Source organism: Phragmites australis, chromosome 14 (genome assembly GCF_958298935.1).
Source record: "Phragmites australis chromosome 14, lpPhrAust1.1, whole genome shotgun sequence".
Classification (NCBI taxonomy): Eukaryota; Viridiplantae; Streptophyta; class Magnoliopsida; order Poales; family Poaceae; genus Phragmites; species Phragmites australis.
The window spans coordinates 22892693-22918998 of NC_084934.1; the positions used below are offsets into that span (position 1 = coordinate 22892693).

The 26306-nt window shown below is 44.1% G+C and overlaps 2 protein-coding genes across 3 annotated transcripts; both read right to left on the reverse strand.

Annotated features, from left to right (window-relative positions):
* Positions 1-663: 663 nt before the first annotated feature.
* On the reverse strand, positions 664-4939 carry LOC133891792 (probable mixed-linked glucan synthase 3). The gene is made up of 3 exons (XM_062332547.1): positions 4554-4939; positions 3000-3761; positions 664-2415 (listed from the first exon to the last, which is right to left on the reverse strand). The coding sequence occupies exons 1-3, from the start codon at positions 4866-4868 to the stop codon at positions 823-825; spliced, it is 2670 nt and encodes an 889-aa protein (XP_062188531.1). The 5' UTR covers positions 4869-4939; the 3' UTR covers positions 664-822.
* Positions 4940-15642: 10703 nt separating this feature from the next.
* Positions 15643-25623, reverse strand: LOC133891684 (G-type lectin S-receptor-like serine/threonine-protein kinase At2g19130). Of its 2 annotated transcripts, none has more exons than XM_062332420.1 (2): positions 23164-25622; positions 15643-15959 (listed from the first exon to the last, which is right to left on the reverse strand). In XM_062332420.1, the coding sequence occupies exons 1-2, from the start codon at positions 25535-25537 to the stop codon at positions 15904-15906; spliced, it is 2430 nt and encodes an 809-aa protein (XP_062188404.1). In that variant the 5' UTR covers positions 25538-25622; the 3' UTR covers positions 15643-15903. The 2 variants fall into 2 exon arrangements, with proteins under 2 accessions (XP_062188404.1, XP_062188405.1); XM_062332421.1 differs by lacking the exon at positions 15643-15959 and adding an exon at positions 16418-17194 and having other exon boundaries at positions 23164-25623.
* Between the last annotated feature and the right edge of the window lie 683 nt (positions 25624-26306).

Consider the following 26306-nt stretch of genomic DNA (forward strand, 5'->3'; position numbering starts at 1 on the left):
GAAAATGCTCCTGTGAGCACAGTGCCCCTACACCGGACTATCCAGTGTATTGATCAGATTTCTCCTCTTAGATAAAATGCTTTGACGTCAGCTTTAGCACAACACCGAACCATCCGGTGCTTTAACTCCACTTTGGCTTCTTCACAAAAATACTTCGGTGCCTGCTCCTTCACTATCCGGTGAAGACAATTTCCTCACACCGAATTGTCTGTGATCACTCTTTTCCTAGACTCACGCCAACTCTATTGTACTCTCCAACAGTGGTTAGTCATAAGCAAAATAATACTTAAACACACTCATGCTAATCAAGATCAACTCAAATCAACTGTTGTCAATAACTCATCACAAACAAACCAAGACACATATTCACTTGGTGCCTCAATAGAAAAAGCAAAGTACCAAAAATCATCCGGCACTGCCAAGAGAAGAGAGCATCATGTCAATTTCATTTGGCAAGAGCTGCACACATGTTTGACGGGCTTGGAATCACCTTCTATAAACTTTTCTCCACTGTACACAAACGACAAAATTTTAATGTCTAGCATTACATGGTATTAGGAATCATGATATGTCAATTCACTTCACCTATAAAAGCTTTTTGCACAATTTTTTGAATGGAAAATCTTTTTTTTTTCACAATGGAACCTTTTCTCTTTCAGTTCATTCAACTTCAAAAATTCAGGATTGTATACTAAATCGAAATGGGGACACATACATTTATTTCACCTTATAGTACTTCCTTTTAGGGAGTACTAGCCAGAACTGAAAAATCAAAAAGATATTAGAAGTCCTTTATTTCATCCAAACTGCCAACATTTGCATCTAGAATGGGATAAAATTAACGAGAAGGCTATGAACAGCGACATATGCCAGGGCAACAGCTACAAAGGCAATAGGCAACAGGATGACTAGGATAGTTGGTTTCTTCCCTCGCCATCCCAATACTGCCAGTGCAAATGGGTAGAGGAGTGCCATGATCCATATGTTGAAGAGCAAGCCCAGAGCTGCATGCCTCACTTGCACCGATACCCAAACTCCATTGAATACAATCACCTTACCCAACGCCACACCAATCGCCCCGACATTTGCAACAAAAACCACAATTGTGGGGATCAATAGCGGCACCCATCGGAAGACATACAAATCGGCCAACTTTCCATCGCCGTCGGTTGTTGTCTGCTTCGAGGTGATCCTGAATTGTATCCCTTTCCCTGTGATGAGCTTGATCAGCATGTACAACACTGCAGTTGGGTATGCACTTGTTGCACCAATCATGAAGAATTGCTCATTACGCCACCAGTCCGTCCATGCGATCCCCGCCCACTTTATGTCAAAAGCTCTGATCATGTGAATCATCAAGATTATCAGAATGAGGTACAAGACATACCTAGTGAATGGCCTTTGTATGTAGAATTCTTCAGGGAAAAGCCACATGAGTGGGCATAGACCATAGACTACGATGAAGATTGAGGTGACTGGGTAGATTGTCATGTTGAGGTATGCCACACGCTGCAAGGGGTGCATCCAACCACCGGCAAGGAGCGGGCTGTTGTGGGAGAAGAACATCTCTAGGGATCCACCGGACCACCGCATAATTTGGAGAAGGCGTTCAGTAAGGTTGATTGGTGCAGTCCCACGGAAAGCAGCGGGCTCTATGGTGCAATGCCTGGAGAACCATCCTTGCCGATGCACACGAAAACCGGTCGCAACATCTTCTGTTGCAATGTTGTAAATCCATCCAATACCCCTGCCCCAACTAGTCCCAACTTCATATGCACACGACATGAGATTCAACAACTCGGCAGTAATCAACTCATCAAGTGGCCGCACCATTATTGGTCGATCTTGTTTCTCGGCAATTGGTATTGATTCTAGGAACGATGTTGAGTTGCCAAAAATATTAGCTTTGACTGTGATATCAATGGCTCTTCGACGAGGAGGTTCTGCGCCATAGAGCGCAGTGCGACGGAACATGCAACCAGTGCCGAGGTAAGATGGTCCCTGGAGGCCATTGAGTGCGAGCATGGTGCCATCGAAGAAGACACGGTTATGGTTGCAATACCTGTCTGTTGGGTCGACGTCGTCGAACCGTTGTGGGAACTGTACGAAGGCAGTGTTTTCTCCTTCCCGTGGGTCGAGCATGAAGCACATGGCAGCACGAATAGCCTTCGAGTTATTGATGTAGTGGTCACAGTCAAAGTTGATGATGAAGGGCGCGTTGGAGAGCAATGCAGAGACGCGCAGCTGCACGTTCATGGCTCCAGCCTTCTTCTGGTGATCATAGCTTGGGTGCTTCTCGCGAGACATGTATACAAGCATTGGGAGACGGACATCAATGACATTCAAGTCAAGAGGGTTTTGAGCACCCGTGGATTGGCCAAGTTGAGGTGTATGATTTGGTTGCTCCAACAGAATCTGTCAATGATAAATTTCTGATAAATACATAATTATTTGAATAAATGTTCCTACATATATGCGCATTAAAATTTACTACTAAGGCTACTCCCAATACTACACCTCGACTTATTTCGTAGATATTAAATGACCATGCCACATAAGATTTTTTATAAGGTAGCAATAAATTAAAGAAGAAACAAGCTAGGCACAATATACAATACAAGAGACAAGTTAAGAAATGCATTGCGGTGCTCAATATCCATGAGCTAGTTTCTTCCTAAAGAAACAAGTTAGGCACAATATCCAACACAAGAAACAAGTTAAGAAATGCATTGTGGTGCTCAATATCCATATTCATGTGTTGCATGAAACAAGCAAATAAATAAGTATCAATAGAAAATTAGATGTTGACACATATATATTTTAAGATGTGGAAGAAAATTTGCATTTGAGAGATAATTTCTATACTAATGTCGATGTGAAGTGGAAGGGGATAGACATTACTCTAAAATTTTTGCGTTGAGAGTGGCCTAAGAAGCAAATAATGTGGATACATAGAGACAAGAAAAGGAATTGTTATCAATGGCCAACTTTCGTCGTACCTGAATAATTGGCGCATGATGACCTTTCATATGGTTTTCTATTGGATCAAGCCATGTTCCTGGCCACTGTGTCCCATCAGCCATCCAAGTTGCTTTTGTTGCCTTTGTCTCTCCTTCAGAGTTCACAATATTGTATGCATCAGACCGCAGGCGAACTGTGTCAAAGAGCTTGTCTATCCGCACCTTGAACTCATCATACTCCCTACGCAGATACCTGTGGTCATGTACAAAATCCTCTGCCGCTTTTCCTTTGTACGGTTCTACTTTTGACCCAAAATAGCTCTCAGGTGCTCTTGGTTCGATACAGTGCTTCCTACAGAAGGGAACCCACAATGTGGCAAACTTTGCAGTCTCAGCCAATGCCTCGTAGTGGATCAATGCTCCAGCATCATCCGACAGATAGCAAGTGTATTTCTCGACCGGGTAGTCAGTGGCGAGGATGGAGAGAACGGAGTTCATCGTGTACAATATCGGCTCATCAACAGGGTTGGCTGTAGTGACGAAGATATCGATTCCGGGGAGGCTTGAGCTGCCGTCCGGGAGGTCGTACTGTTGCTTGAGAGCAGCAAGGTTTGGGATGCTCTTGATGGGGTTCAACCTGGGCAGCTGGTTGAGGAGCCATGAGAAGCCGAACCAAACGTCCCCGGCAACGGATAGCGCCCAAAGCCACTTGACATCGGAGATGTTGTTCTCCACGCGCCATATGAAGAAAAGAATGACCGCAATCAGTCGAGCGAAGATCAAGAACCTGTCAACACATAACTATCGAAAAGGTCATCATCCAGCCTAGCTGCGGAAATGTTGACATATATTTTTACCTCTGCAAAATTATATTGTTCAGATTATCTGTTCTAGTGCATACATAACAGTAATAGTTGCATGATGTTCAGGTTCAAGTAAGTAGAGTTGAACTAACATAGTGACCAAAATAAATACTTTATTGTTTTTTGACCACTGATTTTTTTATAGATGCCATAGCGGTGTTATCCGAAAATCGAGAAGTTTAGTTGCACTGCATTTTTTAACAAATCGATTAAGATATAAGATTGTGAATAATTAATTTGTTATCGCAACTATCTATGTAAAAGCTATGAAAGCACTGTACGTAGTAGAATGTCAATACTCATACTTTTGATGATAAATCCATCAGTACCACATTCACTACGACAATTTGCAACCAAAGTTCGAAAGGTGCAGTTGCATGTTCTTGAACATATATAACTTATGCGGATAGAGCGCGTACGTATATATGTTCTAGGTAACTTATCACCCTTTCGCCACTAAATGAAGGTCATCCCAGAGTTTATGCGGTCAAACTTCTAATTTGTCACCTTCGATGTATAAACAAAGTATATAGATTGACCACATGAAAATAATGCCACTGCATATGTTTTTGGAAAATACATTTATAAGACATAAATAATTCTTCTATTTTGACAGTCTTGCAATCCACACCTTTAAAAATAAAAAAAAAATCACACCTGCACTAGTAAAAAGTAAATCCAGAAACGTGCACCAGTGCAGTGCAACGTGACCAAGTGCATGAACCTGTACGCGCGGGTGCAGGATGCTGCGCTTGACCCTCTTGCTCCGGAACAGTAGGGGCCGCCTGCCCCCGCCCCTCTCCGCATCCGCGGGCTCCAACGCCTCCGGCTGGTCGATTTCCACCCAGTACTTGTCCTCTGCGCTTTCCTTCTCCTTGGCTGCCGGCCCCGTGACGTGCCCGTGCCCGTGCCTGCTGCCATTGGCCGTGGTCCTCAGGGCCCCGGCGTGAACGCTGCTGCCCTCACTGTTCGCGAGCAGCGGCTCGCCGAGGCCGGCACTGCCGTCGTCACGAGCAGCAGCGCCGGTGATCACCGCCGGAGACATGTGGCTTGCGAGCGTGCCTTGCAAGTAGGTCAGCTGGTCAGGGCCGGCCCGCACGTGTGAATTTATACACACACACATATATGCGTACGACGACGGCGTATGTACACGTAGCCGTCGGCGAGCTATCAAAGCAGTACGTGCGATACGCCAACGTCGCACGGGCGCGTGCGCACGAACGACAAAGCAATTCCGACGGGAAATTGAAGTACCGTTTCTGCGTACGTACAAAAACTACACCGTCGTGGGGAACGCTCGTTCTTGTCTCGGCCTGCACGTGTCGTGAAGAACGTGTGTCGCCGCGGTGAATAAGTGTCACGTCTGATGGAACCAGCTTGTCCTGGCACGTACTGCTCACATTGCTAGCTAGAGAGCATGTTCACTGTCTACTGCTGTACTGCATGGTGAGCCATTCTTCTCCCGGCTAGCATATGCCGTGAAGAACGTGGGTGCTGTGGATCGCTGATTCCTGATCTGAAAATTTGGTGATTTTGCTGTTTGTTCACGTGATATGGCTTTGTTCGGTTCTGTTTATGTGAGCGTGACTTGAGACTTCCGTGCGGGCGTTCGCTTGTTTCCACGTTGAACTCCAACACAATTTCCAATTCAAGAGTTCCTACTTTCCACTGATCGAAAGCAGCATTTGAGCAATTGAGATGGACTTGATTTTCAGTCGACTGTTAAATTCAAATCCCCACTATCAATTCAAAATCCACGCCTTTCAACTCAAAGGTTACAAAAAGAAAGATCAGCACGAGTTCCGACTTCCAAAATGAATTCTAAAACTTCTAACTTTGAGGTTTTGAAATTTCAGTTGTAGACATCGCAAGTCTCAACTACAGTTGGCACAAGTAACATACCATCTTCTTACTTGACTCCTTGGATCCAGCATCTTGAAGATAACAGAGGCCAAGGACCGAGGGTGATGGCTCATTAGCATTGTAGCTCCATGTGAACGAGATTGTACAATGCACACGACATGGTAGTGAAGGGGAGAACACGAGCGGTGGAAGTGAAGGGGGCCTGCATGATGCATAACAATTGGGAAATTAGCTAGCGATAAGGAAGGAATTTAGGGTGCCATCGCGTGACTCAAGAGTCTAGCAAACTTGCCAAGTGTCTGAAGTCATGGACGCACATGTGCAACATGAGTAAAATCGGCTACCGAAATTTGGTACTAGGTACCAAATTTTGATATCTCCCAAGTTATAATTCTTGGTACCTTCTAAGGATAGTAAAAATGCTCTTTTCTAATAGGTGGACACATTTCCTTGCAAGTGATAGTCCAACGAATTGATCAGACTAGCAGCCCTTTAACTCGTTTCACTACAGGTCTTACGGCTAGCTAGTTTGTGGTTCTAGTTCAGAGAACGCGCTGTCTGGCGCCCGAAAACGTCATCGGAAAATGACCCCAAATACACCATCCAACTGAAGAACACGCATCTAATTAAAGAAAAACACGAGAACACGAGACGAAAACAAAGGACAAAGACAAGCAGCGACGCCGTTGTCTCGTTCGAAACTAGCTAGGGAGCTAAGTCGTCAGTACTCAGCAGACGGCACAGCACTTGCATGCAATGTACAGTGTTCAGTAACCAAAATGTCTCACTGCTAGCTCTTCTCTTCCGCTACTGGTATCACCGGGTGTTAACCCAGAGATCTACTGACGAACTAGAACGGTGCCGTTTCACAGGTTGCAGCCGGAACCAGCAGAGATCACATCATGCCCGACATCGCAGGCAGGCCAAACGAAACGAGCGAGCTCGCTGCCAAGACTCCAATCCTCTGGGGGACCGCTATGGAATCGGAATCCAGCGAGCTAGATCCGTCGAGAGGCTGTGCAATTCGCCATGTAATGCCGAGAGAGTGTCGACTTCGTCGATGTGCTGTGTGCTCTGCTGGGCATCAGCGATGTGGCTGTCTAGTGCATTATCTACAAGACAAGGATCCTGCATTTCGGTACAACTAATCGTGTGTTTACGTACGATCGAGATTGATAACTAGACAAGGTGAATAGTTATTTTAATAATTTCTGTCAAAATAGATGATTTTTTTCTATTTTATTATCTAAGGCGCCTCAAAACTAGATCATAACAAAGTGTAAGACACAAAAATCACAGCGGAAACAGAATAACCCGGAAGATCTGAGTTGAACATAATAACGTTTCGAAAAATTAAAATCCAATTAATGGTGGGTCTTATAATTGAAATCGAACACTAAGTTCCATAGCATACCAAACCATAACTTATCCCCACGTAAATCTTGGATCTAGAGAAAAACATCCAAAGATCAAAACGATGAACACTAGGTAAAGAAATTCTCCAAGATGATAGATAAGAAGCAAGAAAATTCAATTGGAGATATAGTAAGTTGTGCTAATAGCCTTTGTCCAAAACTTAGTCCTATGCTCATCGAGCATCGTCCTAGCCATCTCCACCAACGTGCGATTCTTCCTCTCAACCACGTTATTCTGTTGAGGAACACGTAGGGTAGAAAATTGATGCTCAATGTCATGTTCAAGAAAGCATCAAAGAGATAGTTCTTGAACTTGGTGCCATTATAACAGCAAATTGCTTTCAATGAACCAAAGAGTTTCTTAAACAATCTCAAAGCCAAGCTCTGAAAGTGTAAGAACACTTCATCCTTACTCACAAGAAAGAAGACACAAGAGTGGTGAGAGAAATCATCAACAATGATAAGTACATACCACTTTTCACCCGCCGAATGAATCCGGTAAGGACCAACAATGTCTATATAGAGAAGTTCTCCAGATCGTTCAGTCATCACATGATTAATTGGTGGGTGAGATGCGGCAACCATCTTGCCATGTCGACAAGGAGCACGAACAAGGTTCTTCTCAAACTTGAGTTTAGGCAATCCTCGGATCAAGCCTAGGCTACTCAAACGAGAAAGCAAATCAAAACTCATGTGCCCTAGTCTCTTATGCCATATCCAAAGCTCAGAAAGGGTTGAGCAATTAAGCATCGAGAAGAACCAACAGATTCAGAAAAAATCAGCTCCAAAAACTCTCCCAACTCTGGAAATCCGACAAATCAAAGCGTCCGAAGAATCAAGAACTCGAGAAGTATCGCGTTTGAAACTCATTTTCAAGTCCTCATCCAACAACTGAGATACAGAAAACAAATTGTATCTTAGATGCTCCACCAAAGCTACATCTTTGAGAGTGAAACTCTCATTCACCTTCATCATACCTTTGACTTTCACCCTTAATTTTTTATCATCCCCGAAAGTAATGTACTCGTGTCTCTTCGTTGGGGTGTCTCTCCGGTCATATGACGCAAACAACCAGAGTTGATGAGCCAATTGTTCTTCAGGCTTCCGCCTGCCACTCACTTATGAGAAGAATAATAGGTGGATGGCTCAGTACTAGAGTTAGATAAAAACCTCTTGAGAATCCAGTACTGGGTCATCCGCCCTGAAGCAGTAGAAGGAGGCGCATGCAAATAAATTCTAGTGTGTTGAGGGCAAGTGCCACGATAGGGAAAACGTGGTCTGCCAAAACCCTGCAAATCAAAGCCTCTTACAAGTGAACCAAAGCTATATAAATCATGGTAAGATCCACGCCGGGCACCACCTTTAGGAGGAAGCTGAGGAGCGATCGAGACTTGAGGAAAAGACTCATGTACACCAAAAGAGGGGCGATACATGTCCCGAGTACTCCACTTTCACTCACGCCGCTCATCCCTCCTACAGTGAAAATGAAACCCAATAAGGTGACCTTCTCTCTAGTAGTAGGTGCAATAGTAGCTCCTCTTAGGAACTCGACTGCTGCTCACTCTAGACTCTCTCACAGGGGCTCTCATCTTGGGCTGTGGAGCGCTCTTGGGTTGTTGTGTGGCTTTCTTCTCTATAGGTCGTGAAGTTAGTTTCTTGATGGGTTGTGGTGTGTTATTGATTTTGAACTTCTCGGCTTCTAGGATAGTAGATGAGGTGAAAAAGTCTTACCAACCCCATTGTAAGCCACCCTCTCAAAACTCAATCCCAAGGCTAAACCCGCCCTATCGGTACACATCTTGGTCTTGGCCAAGATCAAATTCATTTTGCCTTTGCCATCTGAGCACTTCTCCACAAGAGAAAGGAGGTACTCATTCTCGACCATGAGCTTCTCAACTTGCCTTCTAACCTAGCTAAGCTTGTCCTTCAAGACGATGCAGGTGGAACAGTTTAGCTGCACATCCTTAGAACTCTTAGCACTCTTCAATTTATACTCTAGCTCCTTTATGCGCTTGGCTTTTACGTCAACATCCTTTGAGAGTAAAGGGCAATTCTTGCAAGCGTCTAAAAGAGTAGCTCTAGACTCCTTCTCAAGGAGCTTCTTCTCGGCAGTCTCAAACCAACTATTGACTTGAGCATGCAAAGTCTGAAGCTTAGCAAGCTCACTCATGACCACAAGGTAAATATCACACTCCTCATCATTGGCTCTAGACTTAAGCAACTCAAGCTCAGAAGATGAACACTTAGCCTGGACTTGAGTTTCTTAACCTCACGAATCGCTTTCTTAAGCAATATATCCTAGCTTACAAGCGCATCATTCAAGGTATCAATCTGAATAGAAAGCTGATCGTAGGAGGGTGATACCTCAGAAGAATCAAGCTTGGAGTCGATGTCGTTGTTGTCCGTCATAAAGCAAAGGACGGTGAATTCCTTGGTTTTCTTCTTGTTCTTCATAGGCTGCTCCTCCTCGCTTGAGGAAGTGTCGACATTGCTGAGCGCCACCATAAATGCCCTTGAAGCTACCTTGGTCGCTTTCTTAGCCATCTTATCACTGTTCTTGAAGAAGGGCTTCCTGGACTTGTTGTGCTTGTCGTGGTCGTGGTTGCGGTCTTTCCTCTTCTTGAGCTTCGGGTAGTCCACCTTGAAGTGAGTGGTGTCACCACACTCAAAGCAGGCCCGAGAACCACCCCTTCTCTGGTCTCGGTGGTTGTTGTAGAAGCAGGTGAACTTCTTCACAATCAGTGCAAGATCCTCATCAAGCACGTCCACCTATTCCTCTGTGATAGAGACCAAGGAAGACAAAGAAAATCCACTCGGTGAAGTGTTAGCATAAGAAAAGCTAGCTCTAGTCTTATTGTCACCACTACGTCCGGAAACCAACGCTATGTACTGAGACAGGGGGTTTCTGAGACCTATCTGAGATACCTTGGCTATCTCGATAGACTTGAACTTGCTGAAGAGTTCATCACAAGTCAATGTGTCATAACTGGATGACTCTTCAATACTCAAGATCTTAACTTCCCATATGCTACTGTCCAGAGCATAGAGAAGTTTGATCATTCTCTCGTGATCAGAATAGGGTAAAATACCAGTGAATCTAAGGTTGCTAATGATTCCATCAAATATAGCAAACATAGCATTCAAGGATTCACTAAGCCCTTGCACAAACATTTGATATTATTGGTTGTATGTGCTTTGACGTCTAGTCTTGATTTGCTTGGTACCCTCATGAAAGACACTAAGGGTAGTCCAAATCCCACGGGCTGTACGGAGGTGCTGAAACCTATCAAACTCATTTCGACTCAGGCTTATGAACAAAATATTTCTGACCTTATTGCTGGCCTCATACTATTCGATTTGAACCTAAGTCGTGCGAGCAGTAGAGATTTCTTAGTTGGAATCAACTATTTCCTATATTGCACTTGCTCGGCTTAGAAGATAAGCCTCCATGCGCACCTTCCAATACAAAAAATCACGGCTGTCAAACAGCGGAATCTCCCACATCTCTCCATTATCGCCTACGGATCACAAAGCCTATTAAAGTCAACAAGTGATCAAACTGACTCTGATACTAATTATAGGACCGAAAACGACGACTAGAAGGGGTGAATAGATGCCTCAATAATTTCTTTCGAAACAGATGACCTTCTCCTATTTTTTCACCCAATGCACCTCGAAAATGGATCACAACAAAGTGCAACGTAAGACACAAAAACCACAGCGGAAACAGAAGAACCTGGAAGATCAGAGTTGAATAGAACAGCGTTTCAAAAAATTAAAATCCAAAATTGAAAATCCAATTAATGGTGGGTCCCATGATTGGAATCGAACACTAGGTTCCATAACATATCAATCCATGACTCATCCCCACACAAAGCTTGGATCTAGAGAAGAAACATCCAAAGATCGAAACGATGAACATCGGGTGAAGAAATTCTCCAAGATGATAGATAAGATGCAAGGGAATTCAATACCCAATTGTATATGTTTGTACGTAAATTTTATGCCTCTAGCAACGAGAATAATCACTCCAACAAGGTGGGAAAATTTCAGCTCAAGCATAAAAAAAAAATTGCAACCAAAGGATGAAAAACTTGCAAACTCGCAAGGGAGCTAATAGAGGAAAAGTAGAAGGAGGTGAATCCAAGTATGGGAAGGAAAATAAACTTCATCACTTTCAAAGTCCAGTCCTATTTTCGGCATATTACAAAGATTTTCCTCTCAAAAGCTCTCACCTAGTACATCGACTAAGCATTTATTTTCCTCTCCTCTAAAACTCTAGCACAAGACTCTCATATGAATAGCTTAAAAGGCTTAAGTGGCTGGTTCCTCCCTTCACAATATCCTTACCCCTATATTTATAAATTTTTATAGCTTCCTTGGATGCTAAGTTTTCTTGTTCCCAAAATATCCCTCGCTTACAATGGCCTCCTGCCTACTACCGAGGTATTTTGGTCTATTTTTCGCTATGTCCATCAAACAACCATGATACCTTCACGACTTAGCTTCACCTCGATGCAAGCTTCGCGATGATACCACGTGAACCCCGTCTTGCGATCTTGACAGCCAGCAAGTCTCACGCTCCCTATCCATCGGGCTGCCTTGTCACTTGCACCGGTATCCCTTTCGCTTGACTTTATCAACACGTCGAGTTCATTCATCTCCCATGTTTTGGTTGACCTCTACGTGTACTGCTAGTATCACCAATGACTTCGCTTAGCCTTCTTAATCATCCGGCACCAAGTATCCCGCTTAGCCTTGATCCCACCGTTGACCGTAATTTTCCTGAAATTAGAGATAAAACTTCTAAAATAATTTTTTTCTCTAACTTTAGTTAGACAAGATCATAATTTCAATATATAGATACTCTTATGCAAACTCAGAAATCATCAAAACAAAACAACAACTTTATCAATCACTCATCATAAATAAATCAAGACATATTTTAACTTGGTTTATCAATTTAGGCAACGATTAGTGAGTATGAAATGTTGTTAGTATATATCTAAGTTGGTTAAGGTAATGTGTTATATATAAGGACCTGTGAAGCATTTTAGCAGTACTAAAATCTTCATTTTCATTCGGTGCATTAAGAGCTTTGCACGAGAGGTGTCTACGAGGTCCCACACCATGGATTTTTAAATAATATTATTTTATTAGAAAATTACAAAAATATAATTCAAAATATGAAAATTATATATATATATATATATATATATATATATATATGCCAGTCGGCACTCTAATTACCGAATAATCCCTTATCGGCAATCGGATAGCCTATTGGCATTCGGTGTGCCGACAAGGGACCTGTCGGCATACCAATTGTCGATAGGTCAAGTGTCCCGTAAACGATAATAAAAAAATCACAACTTTTTCATATGCTCTAGGATGGAGATACTGACAGGTCATGTGTCTCGTAGACGATATTAAAAAAAAAATCATAAATTTTTAATATGATCTCAGATGAAGATGCTCTTTATATAAAAATTATACCTACCGATGATATCAACAACTTTATATTTAAACACTTTTTCTTTTGAATTGGTTTAAATACCCAAAAAGTGGTTAGAAATTGCAGACTAAAAAACTAGACGTGTAATTTCTAGCCACTTTTTGTGTATTTAAACGGATTCTAATGAAAAAGCGTTTAACTATAAAGTTGTAGATATCGTCGATAGGTATAATTTTTATATAAAGATCATCTACATCCAAAATCATATAAAAATTATAATTTTTCTTTAAATATCATCAATGGAGCAGAGAACCTGTCGCCAATTAGTATGTCAACAGGTCTCTAAAGAATTACTTTTCGGCACACTAAGTACCGATGGGCTATACGATTAGCAACAAGGGACTAGTCGATAATTGAAAGCCGACATGCATCTATATATGCAATTTTACTATTTGAATTATATTTTTACAATTTTTTAATAAAATAATATTATTTCAGAAAAATTCCACGCATGCATCGAGCACTTCTAACATAACTATCCATCGAGCACTTCTAAAGATGCGCTACTTTTTGGCACAAGTAAATTTGCTATCAGGCCCACCGTCTAACTTCCCAGCATCAAAGGCGGCTCAAATGAGAAGGCCACACTTACCGCGCAAAGCGTGCCCAAGTAGAGGCCCACAACGGGCCTATAATTTTCGTTTGCAGCTTCGCAGTTCACAGCCTGGGCCTGCGGGCACGAGCTTCGGTATCGAACTCACGAGCTTTTTATATTTTTATATTTTTAGAAAACTATTTAAAAAATATACTTTCAATAAAAAAAATTATGAAACTAGACACCTACCACCTCTCAAATAACTAAGCCAGTCAACGTGGCCCTTAACGTCATGAGCATGAAGCGATTAGACTCACGCTCGGGTGTGTCAAGAGTGATTAGATCTCAGTAGTGTTCCCTCTTATCCACAAGAGGTAGTAAGAGGGAGGGCTCCTAGCGGCCTAACTGCTTATCAGGCGACCATAAGAGTAGGCACATCTAAGTATGTACCTAACTGCCCTATGAGAAGGTGCTAAGAGTCACAATGATGTTGTACCTGTCACGGTGGCATGGATGGTTGTCTTACTGCCAGTCCTTAGAGAGTGTAAGCATCTAATCTGCAATTTTTTTTTTTTTTGAAAATATATTAAAAAAAATCCTCGTTGCAACCCCTGCACTGACACCGCGAAGGAGTCCATGCCGGTCCGCCTGCCTGCGCAGTTGGCGCTTCATGCCCGCCCCTCCCCTCCCACCCTCACTCTCGCGGTGTCCGACGCGTCTTCCCTGCTTTCCTCCCTAGTCTCCGGCTGTAGCAACGGCCCGTTGTCCGATCATTGCCTATCCAGCGGCGGCGGTGGCTTTCGCGTTGAGACGCGCAGTGGGAAGGCGGCATCCGCCGTCTTCTTCTCCACCCCGCTCTCCCATCCACTCCCAGGTTCGCCTCTCATACCCCCACTGTTTGTGTTCCGTGTCTTGCCGCCGTTGCCCCCCAGCGACCAGTGACTATCGCGTTCGATTGTGCGTGGTTGGAAACGAATTTTATCTATCATTTGGGCCTCAAGATATGTTGGGGAACTTGCAGGGAAGTCCCATTAGAATTGTGGAACTTGAGTGCCAGATTTCACCACCATTGTTGCTAGTTGGACGTTAGTGAAAATTCTGTGGTTGAATCTTAGTAGTATGTTGCAAATGCCAGGTGGAGTGGGTCTAGCGGTTCCCCAGACAAATTTGGCACCCCAAGAGGTGGGCAAATTTGTTCTTGCCCTGCCATAGAAACTTGGATTCCCTGCAAAGCAGTGCAGGGATAGATGAGATGTGGTTAGGATATAATTTCAGGTGGCAGTTCGGGACACTAAGAACTGCATTAATTTTACACGGAATGGATAGCCACCGGATGTGTCTTCTTCCTCTGGCGGTTGTTCCATTTGGGTGCTATTGTCACGTTGTTAGGGTAAATATTCTTAGGAAGGATAGTCGAACGGTATCGGTTGGTAGGAAGGGATTAGATTTTAAATTAGGGAGATAACATATTAGGGAAGACCAGAGAAGTGGATTAGGAACTAGATTTATTTCTTTTTGCTTGATTATAATAGGTGATATGCGCTCTTTTATATAGGAGCTGGCCCTATCAATCTAAACTAACAAATGTTATATCTACGATTAACTAATAGATCTTATCTCTATCTAATTTAGGCCCCGTTTGGTAGAGCTCTGGGAGCTGATTCCGCTCCAGAATCACTCCCAGCGCTGCCAAACGGGCTGGTCGGGGAGTGATTTCGCGCGGGAATCACTTCCCATTTTGTATAACGAGGTGGGAGCTGAAAAAACTAGCTTCCACCTGATTTCCGACTGATTCTCTTCGATTTCAACACAATATCCTCTCAGGAATCACTTCCATCACTAGCATACTAAACGATTTTACAAACAGAATCACTTCCACCCCAGAATCACTCCCACCATACTTCCACCACAGAATCACTCTCACCACAGAATCAGAACTCTACCAAACGACCTCTTAATCTGATTTCTAATAATTAATCTTATCCCTAACCTACTGCTACAGTGCGCGAGACGCTACAGTTTTTCAGCACTTAACGCAAGTTGCTTGTTCTGCGACCATATAGTGTAATTACAGTGATATGACTTCTTCTAGGAATATGATTATTAAGGCCAAAATATAAATTGAAATAATCGAATCATGAAGTGGATTACGTAGCTGTAGATGAAAATGTTGATCGCTGAGCATTGCTCAATTTTCACCCAGCTTGAACTGTCAAAAATTACATTGCAGTTTTGCTATGAATGCCTTAATTAGGTTACAGGATGTGCCAGAGCCTTATAAATTGTACTCGGTTTAATTAACTGTTGGCTGTCTACGAAAATGAGAGCTAGCACATATTTATCTTTCAACATATCACATGCTAACCCACATTTATATGGTAGTTCAAGAGGTGTCGGATCAATTAAAACAAACATAATTCTGATATTCCTTGATATGTGTTTCAAGGCACGCTCAAGATCAACATGAATATCGATTGCCATATAGTTTCATCACACATCATTATTAGAGTGCACATTTTAGAATATATTACAAGTCTTGATCCATGTTACACTTCATGAATTTAAAACATGAGAGCATCACTTACATCAAGTTTAAGCCCTCACGTCGATTAAAAGCAAGAATTAGAAATTATATTACAACAGTAGGTTCTTCTCTAGCACTTGATCATTTTATTGTGCATCGAAAATCATAGCAAAAGAACAAAAAGCTAGTGGCACATTGCCCATAAGCACCACCAGACAACCATTACTCTTACCCATCGTCGGCATTGGCGGGGTAAAAGTAGCCATAAATGGCATCATCCTCACCTGTAAAAAATCAAATATAGCATCGTAAGTACATAGCTACTGACAAGATTTACACATATGAATATATATAGTTCCGACTCAAAGAAAGTTGCATTCGGCTATTTAGCAAGGAGTAGGCCACAAGTTAACAAATTTGTATAAAGGCAATTTAAACTTGATCATGTAAGGTATGAAGACATAAGCAACTCATCAACTTATGCACATCACCTGCAACTATCAAATTATCCCACATCTTGTGACAATGACCATAGGAAAGTCACCCATACCATGTTCTCAACCTCAACAAGTTCACCCATACTCTTTCCCGATAAACATCACAATATCATCATGTGACTCTATGATTGATGTTTGATATACAAAAGCATGCTTATAACCAAGAGCATGACTATTTAAATAGTTCTTACACATCTTATAGGGGGTATATCTTTACCCACATGACATGAGTCCAACCACCTAGCCCTCGTGACAACCTTTCTCAAACCTATTATAGCCGACTTTGACATGTGTCTATGCTGCAGAGGATACCTAGGTCCACTCTCAGACATCCCTAGGGTCCGCGCCATCCCAAATTTAACTTCTCCAATTCGATCTCTTTTTCTTACACACCAGAGGGTCATGAACCAAACAATTTAATGGCGGAAGATAATCAACTCATTTGTGCATATATTGAATATGTGGTAGTACAAAAAGTGCTCAAGACAATAACATCAACAATCGGTGCTTAACTGACCCAAACGAAGCTACAGTGTTCAAGACTCCTTTCCTGAACACTTCTACCCTTCACCCAAGTCTCGTAATCCAACAATTAACCATATCTTAGAATTGAACGTATACATGACGTTTCATAAATCCTACATCTCACGAACGATGACAGCAATCCACTGCTCGACTTCTACCGATGACCTAACACATGGCTCAGCATATATTGATAAATTAAGACATGACTTCTAATCATCATTCTCAGGTTACAAGGAATGGATAACAACAATAACCAAGGATAGATCATGCAAACAATTAGGTTGTACCCATTTCCATTCCTGACATACGCAGGTCCTAAACATGCATCTACGACACATACATATAATAGCCAATTGAACCATCTCATTCTTCACAAAATTAAAGGTGCAATATGTGTAGATGCTTGCATTTTTTCCTCATGTGCTTCACTCACAAACACTTCCTGTTCACCCTCTAGTTCCCTCTAGTTCAACCTCGTGACTCTGGAATGTCATTCTCTAAAGAATTAAAAATGGTGCATCGCAAATGAGCATGAATGAAATACCATGAGAGATGCTCCAAAATGAATGAATTTTGGTGGAGATGTAGTGTACTATGGCATGGATACAATGCAACAAGAATTATTGAGTTTGGATCTTTATCAATTTTGGTATGAATTTTTTAAGTTAATCAATAGTAATTAATCATAGAAATTAAAAGCATGTTACCGAAGTATAAACATGTAAGAAGGTATTTTTCCTAGTTCAAATGATAAGATGACTAACAAAATTTGTTTCATTATTTTTGGACATATCATGAATTAATGAGGTTTTAGCATAATTAATTCATCCCAGGAATTTCAATAAACATTTCATGAGTGCAGATATTTTTAACAGACAAAAAAATAGTTTCATAATTTTTAGAGCTACCTATGATTTTCTATGCATATTACAACAATTTAAAAATATACAAAGTAGGAAATCTGAGTCTAGGTTGACTTAGGTCAAACCCTTGACCGCGATCAGACCGCGGGTACTGGCGGTTCTGGTTAGATGGTTTTGATCAGTTGCGGTGCCTCCGACGGATTTCTTCGGGAGGCGTGACACGCCCACACACATGTAGGCATTGCTTGCCTAAACCTAAAGTCACCTGAAAAGTTTTCCCGGAGGGTAGGCTTTACCCTGGTAGGCAGTGGAGCCCACACACCTGCAGCAGCACAGTATGCCTAGGTCACCCAGAGGACAGATTATGCCAGGGTGTCCTGGAAAGCATTGCATAGCCTCTGTAGTGTGGACGTCACATATCAAGGGATTACCTTGATGTGAGGATGCGGTGCTATGAGGGATGTTGTCGTAAGGAATCCTCGTTGCATGACATGCTTATATTTCGTCCGAGCACAGCGGGCCTAGGTCACCGCGAGGGTATCAAGCCTAGGTTTCCTGGAAGGCATTGCACTGCTTCGGTCGTATAAATGCCACGCACCAGGGCACACCCTTGGTGGACAGTGTTGCGGTGCACCCAGGGAGTTTTCTCGGGAGCACAACGAGCCTACACACCGCGGGTGTAGCATGCCTAGGTCACTTGGAAGGCAAGGTTGCCTAGGTTTCCTGGAAGGTATTCCGTAGCCCCGATAGTGTGTAGAGCCTTCGGCGTTAATACATATCGAAGGGGATACAAAACCTCCGGTAAAACCGGAGAGTCTTACAAAATGATACAAAACCTCCGGTAAAAACGGAGAGTCTTACAAAAGGATACAAACCTCCAGCAAAAATAAAGAGTCTTACAAAAGAATACAAAACCTCCAGTAAAAACGGAGAGTCTTACAGAAGGATACAAAACCTCCGACAAAAATGGAGAGTCTTACAAAAGGATACAAAACCTCCGACAAAAACAGAGAGCCCTTTACAAAACCTCCGGCAAAAACGGAGAGTCCTACAAAACCTCCGACAAAAGCGGAGAGTCCTAACAAACCTTCGGTAAAAACGGAGAGCCCTTTACAAAACCTCCGGCAAAAACGGAGAGTAATAACAAACCTCCGACAAAAGAGGATAGTCTTGCAAAAGCTCCAGTAAAAACGGAGAGACTTCCAAAAACCTCCGCAAGGAGGAGCGTCTTACAAAAACCTCCAACAAACAGTCTTGCAAAAGCTCCGGCAAAAATGGAGATACTTCCAAAAACCTCCGTGAGGTGGAGCGTCTTACAAAAACCTCTGCCAAATAGTCTTGCAAAAGCTCCGGCAAAAACGGAGAGACTTCCAAAAACCACCGCCAGACGGAGAGGTTCCAAAAACCGATCAGACAAAAACCCACGGCATCTTGAAGGCACACGCCTCCGTGCTGGAGGGATACGAAGCCCACTAGCCCCCGACAGGCATAACCAACATACCGAAGAAGTATGGCCCGCATGACTCGGACACATATGGTAACAGTATGTATCCCCAGCTGGTTGTTGCAGGAACCGGGCAACGGCTAAGGGCTGAGGGGATCGAGGGCTTCGCCTCCAACACGCCATCGCCAAGCTCTGGGCAGATTACCTCCGGAGTCGGGCAGCGGCTGAGGGCCGAGGGGGTCGAGGACCACCTCTCTCATCTGGCCTTCGGCTTCGCCTCCGACACGCTGTCGCCAGGCTCCGGGCGGATTACCTCCAGAGCCCAGTAGCGGCTCAGGGCCGAGGGGGTCGAGGATAACATCTCCCGTCTGGCCTTCGGTTTTGCCTCCGACACGCCATCGCTAGGCTCGGGACGGATTATCTCCGGAGCCGGGCAGCGGCTAAGGGCCGAGGGGGTCGAGGACCACCTCTCTCATCTGGCCTTCGGCTTCATCTCCGACACGCCATCGCCAGGCTCTAGGCGGATTACCTCCATAGCAAGGCCATGGTTAAGGGCCGAGGGGGTTGAGGACCACATCTCCCGTCTGGCCTTCGCCTTCGCCTCTGACGCACCATCGCCAGGCTCCGGGCAGATTACCTGCGGAGCCGGGCAGCGGCTAAAAGGGTCGAAGACCACCTCCAGACCTTGTCTCCCAAGGTTCCAGATGGGCTTCGCTGGGTCAAAAATCTGAAACAAATTTGGAAGAAGGCCCTACCAGTACCGATCCCGAGGAGCACGCGATAACCAGAAACAACGAGGTTGCCACTGCTTCACCTCGACCTCCTTAGTTACTCTGCGTATCTACCACCGTCAGATTCCCGAGGTCACCTATCCCCTAGAGGAACGAAACCGGCGATGATCTATACGAAGGCTCGGAACATCGGTCATCCAAAAACTAGCCATCACTTACGAAAGGGACGAAGAGAAGCGGCTCGAAGGCACGAAGGCACACAGACATGCGGTCCCCTGTTCAAAGGACCCCCTCACACTTCGGCCCAAAAAAAGATACAATCGTCTCCAAGGGTCCAAATTATATTACTAAACAAATCGTGCATCCAGAGGACGCGTACAAGGAAGCAAATAGTACAAAGGCCGTTGTAGGGGAGGCAAACCCCGAGAGAGCAAATCAGGGGGAGAAAGAGTGCAAGGTGGCAAAAGACAACTATGACCCGTGGTAGGGCCATATTCGGACGGCAGAACAGGGTTGTCCGCGAAGCACCCCCGAACGCCACCTTCGACTCATACGGATTCCGACAGGGGCCAGCATGGAGTGGCTTATACACCTCATCCGTGGCTTACTGCCACGGGAGTTGATGTAGTAGCCGACCCCCGAGCTGTCAGAAGACAAGGAAGAAATCGAAGGAGCCACCATTGGGTCCTCCTCCCGCTTCTTCCCAGCCTCGCCACTAAAGTTCGCTCCTCCTCGTCACTCTCCCTCCGCAGGAGATCCCAGTCGATCCCAGTCGATCCCCTCATTGTCGTCGGAAATATCGATGATCTCGACATGCATGGTCTCCCGAGCCGAGGGTTGGGCAGGGGCAACAGGCAACTGTCCGTCCCACAGGGACGAAAGCTAGACGGCTACCGGTGCCACCACCGGTGGCCGAGACGGCCTAGCCCCAGTAAAAGCAGTTGAGATCATCAATGTTTTCGAAGAGGATGAGGAAGTTAAGTGTTCACTCGTGGGGTGGTAATAGATCCAGCCGGATGACCCCCGCTTTATACCCGGGCCGGGCGGCCACGTCCGCCCAGGAAGAAAAGCGGAACCAACTCGGCGTCGCTCTGTGGCATCCCTCATTAATCTCTGGAGGCCCGTGGCCATATCTCGGTCATCCTACATCAACACATGGCAACATCCCACAGCAACGCCTCATTTTCTCGCACGAATGTCCCGTCACATTAATGACCTAGACCCCTTTCGGTGCCTGCCAGGGGTGTGGGCACAAAGCCCTAGACGAACCCATGCATTATCCAGTAAGAAAAGCACCAGTGACACATCCCATCCTACTGTCCTCAAACGGGTAAACGTGGGGATTCCCTAATCCCACACACGTGATCCCCCACACTGACAAACTCAAATAGCAGAAAGACCCATCACCAAAACAGCCCAAAGAATCTAAATCGGCCTCGACACGGACCCCAGAGCGTATCACCTCCACCGACGCCTCTCCGGCCCCGAGTTCCGATATGTATACTCCAACTCCAACAGGCTCCGGAACGTACCTCCTCTGCTGGACGTCTTCGGTCTTCCACTCCGATTTCGACGCTGGCTGCACCTCCAACCTCAGTATAACCCCAAGGTGTGTCACAATTACCAATGCACCGTTAGCATTGAGCTTCACCATCAACACCCGCAGTTCCCGCCGAAAAACTCCTCAGAGACAGAGAATGGCCTTCGGGTATTCTTGTTACAAACCCGGGCTGGAGTGGGTTTTCCTCTACATCCTCTCACCCCTCCAAACGTCGAGGCCAGAGAATGAGGGGGTACTGTTGGGGGAAAATTGACCAGCCTGAGGATGATAGTTGGCGGTCGCTATCAAATGTCCCTTCAGAGCCTTTTGCCCCCAGACTCGACAAGAGGCCCCATCCCCGGAGGCTGCAAGTCCCTTCGGACCACCTCTCCGGCTCATACGTGGCCTTCCGAGACTCGTAGCTACAGCAAGTACCCCCAGAGCCTTAGGCCTCCAAACTCAACAGGATGCCTTATCCCCAGGGGCCGCGGACCCCTTCGGGCCGCCCCTCCGGTGCCCATGCGACCTTCCGAAGCCTAAAAACGCGACCGGCCTCTGAAGATAATATCTGGGAAGGAAGAAAACCCCCCTCCCTGCCGCCGACCTGACGCGAGGTGACGGGTGATAAATGCCAGTGCAAGTGGTGCTTATCCTGACACCCCAACACGATGTAAGTCGTCCTGACACCCCCGTCAGAGCGGCACTAGGCCGTAATTGACAGCCGGCTCACCCCTCAAGGGCAAGCACCAATATAGTTACCACGGTAGATATTTATCTTCTATGTAGGGTAAAAGGTAATTATCCAGGATAAGGCCTAGTAATTCGGTCAGGTCCTAAATATTTGTACATCGTAATAACTTGTATACTAAGCTACGTACTGCCTTATAAATAGGGGGTCATGGTCACTTGGGGAAAGAAGAGAAAAAAAGAAGGGACGCTCAACACAGCACGGAGGAGCATAATCGCAGAGTCTTTCCTGTGATACTCCCCCTTCGCCCAGTCTATATCTTTACAATCAATACATTCGTGGTGTTCCTTCCTCTCAAACTTCGTCTTTAAGCTTGAGTCTCCTCCTTAGAAGAAACTCGCGTCGTACTTGTTAGGGCAAGACGAACTCTTGCCCCAACAACAGCTTTTAAATTTTGCACAAATTTTTATAGCTTCAATTTAGAAAGGATCGGATCTGAAATGATGATATAGGTTATAGGGTAGGGGTAGTGCAAATTGAAGAAAAGTTTGTCCAATATTGGTTGAGATAGTTTGGACATATCCAACGAAGGCCTTCGGAGTCACATGTGCATAGCGGGATACTGATGCGCGCTGATAATATGAAGAGAGGTAGATGTCGACCAAACCTAACGTGGGAGGAGTCTGTAAAGAGAAACTTGAAGGAATGAAATATCCCCAAAGAACTATCCACGTATAGAAGCACGTGAAGTTAGTAATCCACATGCTAGAATCATAACTTATACTTCAGTCTACTTGTACCATTATTACTTTATTTTTTACTATTACTAGTACATTTATTATCATTATTATTTTCTCATTATCTTTTTAGTTGGATCTTGTGAGTTTCATCTCTAGTATACCCCAACTTACTTAGGATAAATGCTTTGTTGTTGTTGTTTTATAGCTTCAATTTAATTTCAAAAATCTGAAAAAAAATCACTAATACTCATATTAATTCATGGATTAATTTTAAAATTATTTCCAATCCTAAGTTGTATAGTGAAATTTTGAGTTGCTTCACAATGCATCGTTTGTCTTTTAGTTTAGCAATTTGAATTTCAATGTATTCAATAATTGCTCAAAATTTTAAATATGATGCCCATGATGCTTATGAGTGCTCAAATGAAATTTTGGGCTGTGACACAGGATTAGGGGCTACCATATTCTCCCTCCACTAGTCGTTGTAGAAATACCGGTACTGGGGCCAAACTGACATCTTGAGTACCCTGCAAGATTTGAACTATTTGCCGCATTGTTGGTCTGTGAGCCTCATTGTCCTGAATGCACCAACACGCAACCTTGCATGCTCTCTCTAGCTCTTGAAAATTTGCGTCATGAAGTCTGGAATCCAAGATTTCAGAAGTGTCGCCTGAACTTATCTTCACAGCAGCCCACACTGGAAAGTAACTTGTGGTTCTGTTCTCCATCAATTCTGTATTCCTTCTGCCTGAAATTATCTCGAATAGCATCATTCCATAACTGTACACATCTGCTTTTGGTGTAATGGGAAGACCTCCGATCCATTCTGGTGCAAGATAGCCTATTGTTCCTCTCATAGTTGTCAAGGCCCTGCTATAATTTCGATCCATAAGCTTCGCCAGGCCGAAGTCTGCCACTTTTGGACTAAAGTCTGCATCAAGAAGTATATTTTCAGGCTTTATATCACAATGTATGATGCGGTCATGACACTCATCATGGAGATAATGTAATCCCTTTGCAACACCTAGAATAACTTGGAATCTTGTGTTCCAATCCAATATCTTCACATTCTTGAAGAGATGAGAATCCAGAGACCCATTTACCATAAAGTCATATACCAGCAGCCTTTCGGCTCCTCTCAAGCAGAACCCAGTGAGGTGAACCAGATTAGTGTGGTGAATTCTCCCTAAAGCCCTCACCTCAGTTTGAAATTGTTTCTCCCCTTGTCTCATGCCTTGGAGCTTCTTAACAGCTATTAATTTTGAGTCTGGGAGCAATCCTTTGAACACTGAACCAAAGCTACCTTGTCCCAGTTTATCTGAGAAATTCTTTGTGCAGTGCTGTAAAAAGGAATAGTCATATACGATGAGAGAATAATCATTTGAGAAAGCCTTTTGACTCGAAATCCTTCTTTGAAACATCTGAACTATCACCCAAATAGCACATAGCGCCACAACAATACTGCCCAGCACTACAATTAGCACGGTAAGCCTCACATGATGCGCCTTCTTTTCACTATCTTGAATTAGAGGATCCGATGCTGAAAGACGTATATAAATATCAAAACCATCAGTATTACCATCAGATAATTGTTTAAGATCCCGGAGTTCACCATTCCAGATATTACAATCATGTTCGTGCGCATATGCAGTACAAGTGCAATTGCTCAGGCATATAGATCTGCACTCCTCCATGGTTCGGACTTTCAGTGGTATTGGGTTGCGTGAAATTTCGATGTTGGTGATCTTGAGAAATGCATCATCCTCTTTTTTGTCTCTTGGTTTATTTGCATCGACACATTGGATATCTATTTGCCTGACACATCCTTGACTCCATGCTCCAAGATCCCAACTCCTTAAGGAAGCTGGTCTGAAACCTGGCAAGCAGAAGCATTGCTTCTCAGCAGCACCTGTCTTGCAGACTCCAAAAGGCCCACATACTGAATATACGTCACATAGAGCTTGTGGTATATACCATTGTACTACCCATTCCTCTGAATCATGGGACCATGTATGACGTTGGAGTTGACCATTAACACTAAGAATTATTCTTGTGATTATGGACACATCCTTTGTGGTGCACCTAAACTTAAGCTCACGACTATTGTTAACGAAATCATAGCTGTAGTTACTGTTAAGTGACATTCCAGGGATGGATGCGAATGCTTTTCCTGTCCAGTTCCCAGATTGCCAGTAAACTTTCGAGTGGTTCCAGAGTGAGACATATTGGTTGAGTGTAATTTGGTCTACATGAAAGGAGAAAGGACCTGATGCAGGATCTTCTGGGTCATTCCAAGAAACACGATTCTGGTATTCACCTGTGATCTTGTCTATACCAAACCACTGCCCGCTCAGTACTGTATCTGTTGGGTGATCAAAGCTTTGCCAGAAAACATCAGAAGAGTTGTCTTGATCTCTCAGGATAAGATTTCCATTGTCAAGGAGAACTGCGATGGTAGAGCTGTTGAGCTTCCTTGTGCTATTCGATGACCATATGGGTGCCCCAAGAGAGTTAAGAAGGACTAGATTTCCATCCTCAGAAATTTTAAGTTCTGGAGATGTAGCACTTGAGACAGGTTTATCTCGATTGGCCACCCAGATGACAGTCCTCTTTGAAATAGATCTGAACCAGATACCAACATAAAAGTTTTCATTATTACCTGGAGAGAAGAATCCTAGCTGAAACTTTCCTTCTTTTGAGACAACAGTTGTATCGCCTGAAAGAGGTTGGATTCTGGAGATTGTATCAGTCGCAGCAAACGTAACTGTGCAAATATGGAGGACAACTAATATGGGAAAAGTAAAGGAAGAATGTGTCTTGCTGAGGAAATCCATCGCTCTGCAAGAAAGTGGTGGATGTCTAGTGTTCAAGAAGTTTATATACAAGGGTGTTATCCCCTGGAGAAGCAAAGCGTGCTTTGATTTCTTTCCTCTATGCTTTCAGCTGTCTTATTTGACTTGACTTGCCTTCTGAAATGGATGTCCGCATTCCCACCTTTCTCATTTGTCTTGATTTTTCTTTGTGAAACAATGGATGTGATTATGCAAATAGCACAAGGACAACCAAGTGGCTATGTTTCTCCAGACATGGCTTATTCAAAAGTAAAAAAAGGAAAGTGAAATTCATTCGCAGTGTATTTTTTTTCATTTCGGTGAAAGTAACAATTTAAATTATTTTTGTAAAAGTGGAAGGTTCACTTTTTTTACTTTTTTAAAGAATTATATATTTTTTAATCCGACTCTTGTAAAGTATGACTACCATACCTGATCAGACAGTAGTATCCTTGTCAAATCCCTAAATTTATCCTCTTCTTTCTCTCCTTTCTCTCTCTTCCTCTCTCCTCCATCCCCTCCCCGTGACCCATCTGCCACCGCCGCCTGCCGCGCCGCGCCGCGCCGGCAGTCCTTGCGCCCCGTGCCACCTCCCGCAACGCGCCATCGCCTCGCGCCCTGAGCCACCTCGCCCCGCGCGCCGCCCGGTCGCCGAGCTATATAAGAAGATGAACAGTGCCCTCCTCCACCTCACTCCCTCTCTCTCTCTCTCCCCGAGCCCCTCCGCCGCCTTGCCGCCTCACTCCACGCATCGCCGCCGGTGAGCTCCCTG

Excerpts from the sequence above, each read along its gene's own strand:
- LOC133891792 (XM_062332547.1), bottom strand. The coding sequence starts at position 4,868 with ATGTCTCCGGCGGTGATCACCGGCGCTGCTGCTCGTGACGACGGCAGT. Across the intron at positions 3,762-4,553 it reads GCAGCATCCTGCACCCGCGC|TTATGTGTTGACAGGTTCTT; the intron begins GTACAGGTTCAT and ends CCTTTTCGATAG. Across the intron at positions 2,416-2,999 it reads ATCATGCGCCAATTATTCAG|ATTCTGTTGGAGCAACCAAA; the intron begins GTACGACGAAAG and ends TATCATTGACAG.
- LOC133891684 (XM_062332420.1), bottom strand. The coding sequence starts at position 25,537 with ATGGATTTCCTCAGCAAGACACATTCTTCCTTTACTTTTCCCATATTA. Across the intron at positions 15,960-23,163 it reads ACTAGTGGAGGGAGAATATG|GTGAGGATGATGCCATTTAT; the intron begins GTAGCCCCTAAT and ends GATTTTTTACAG.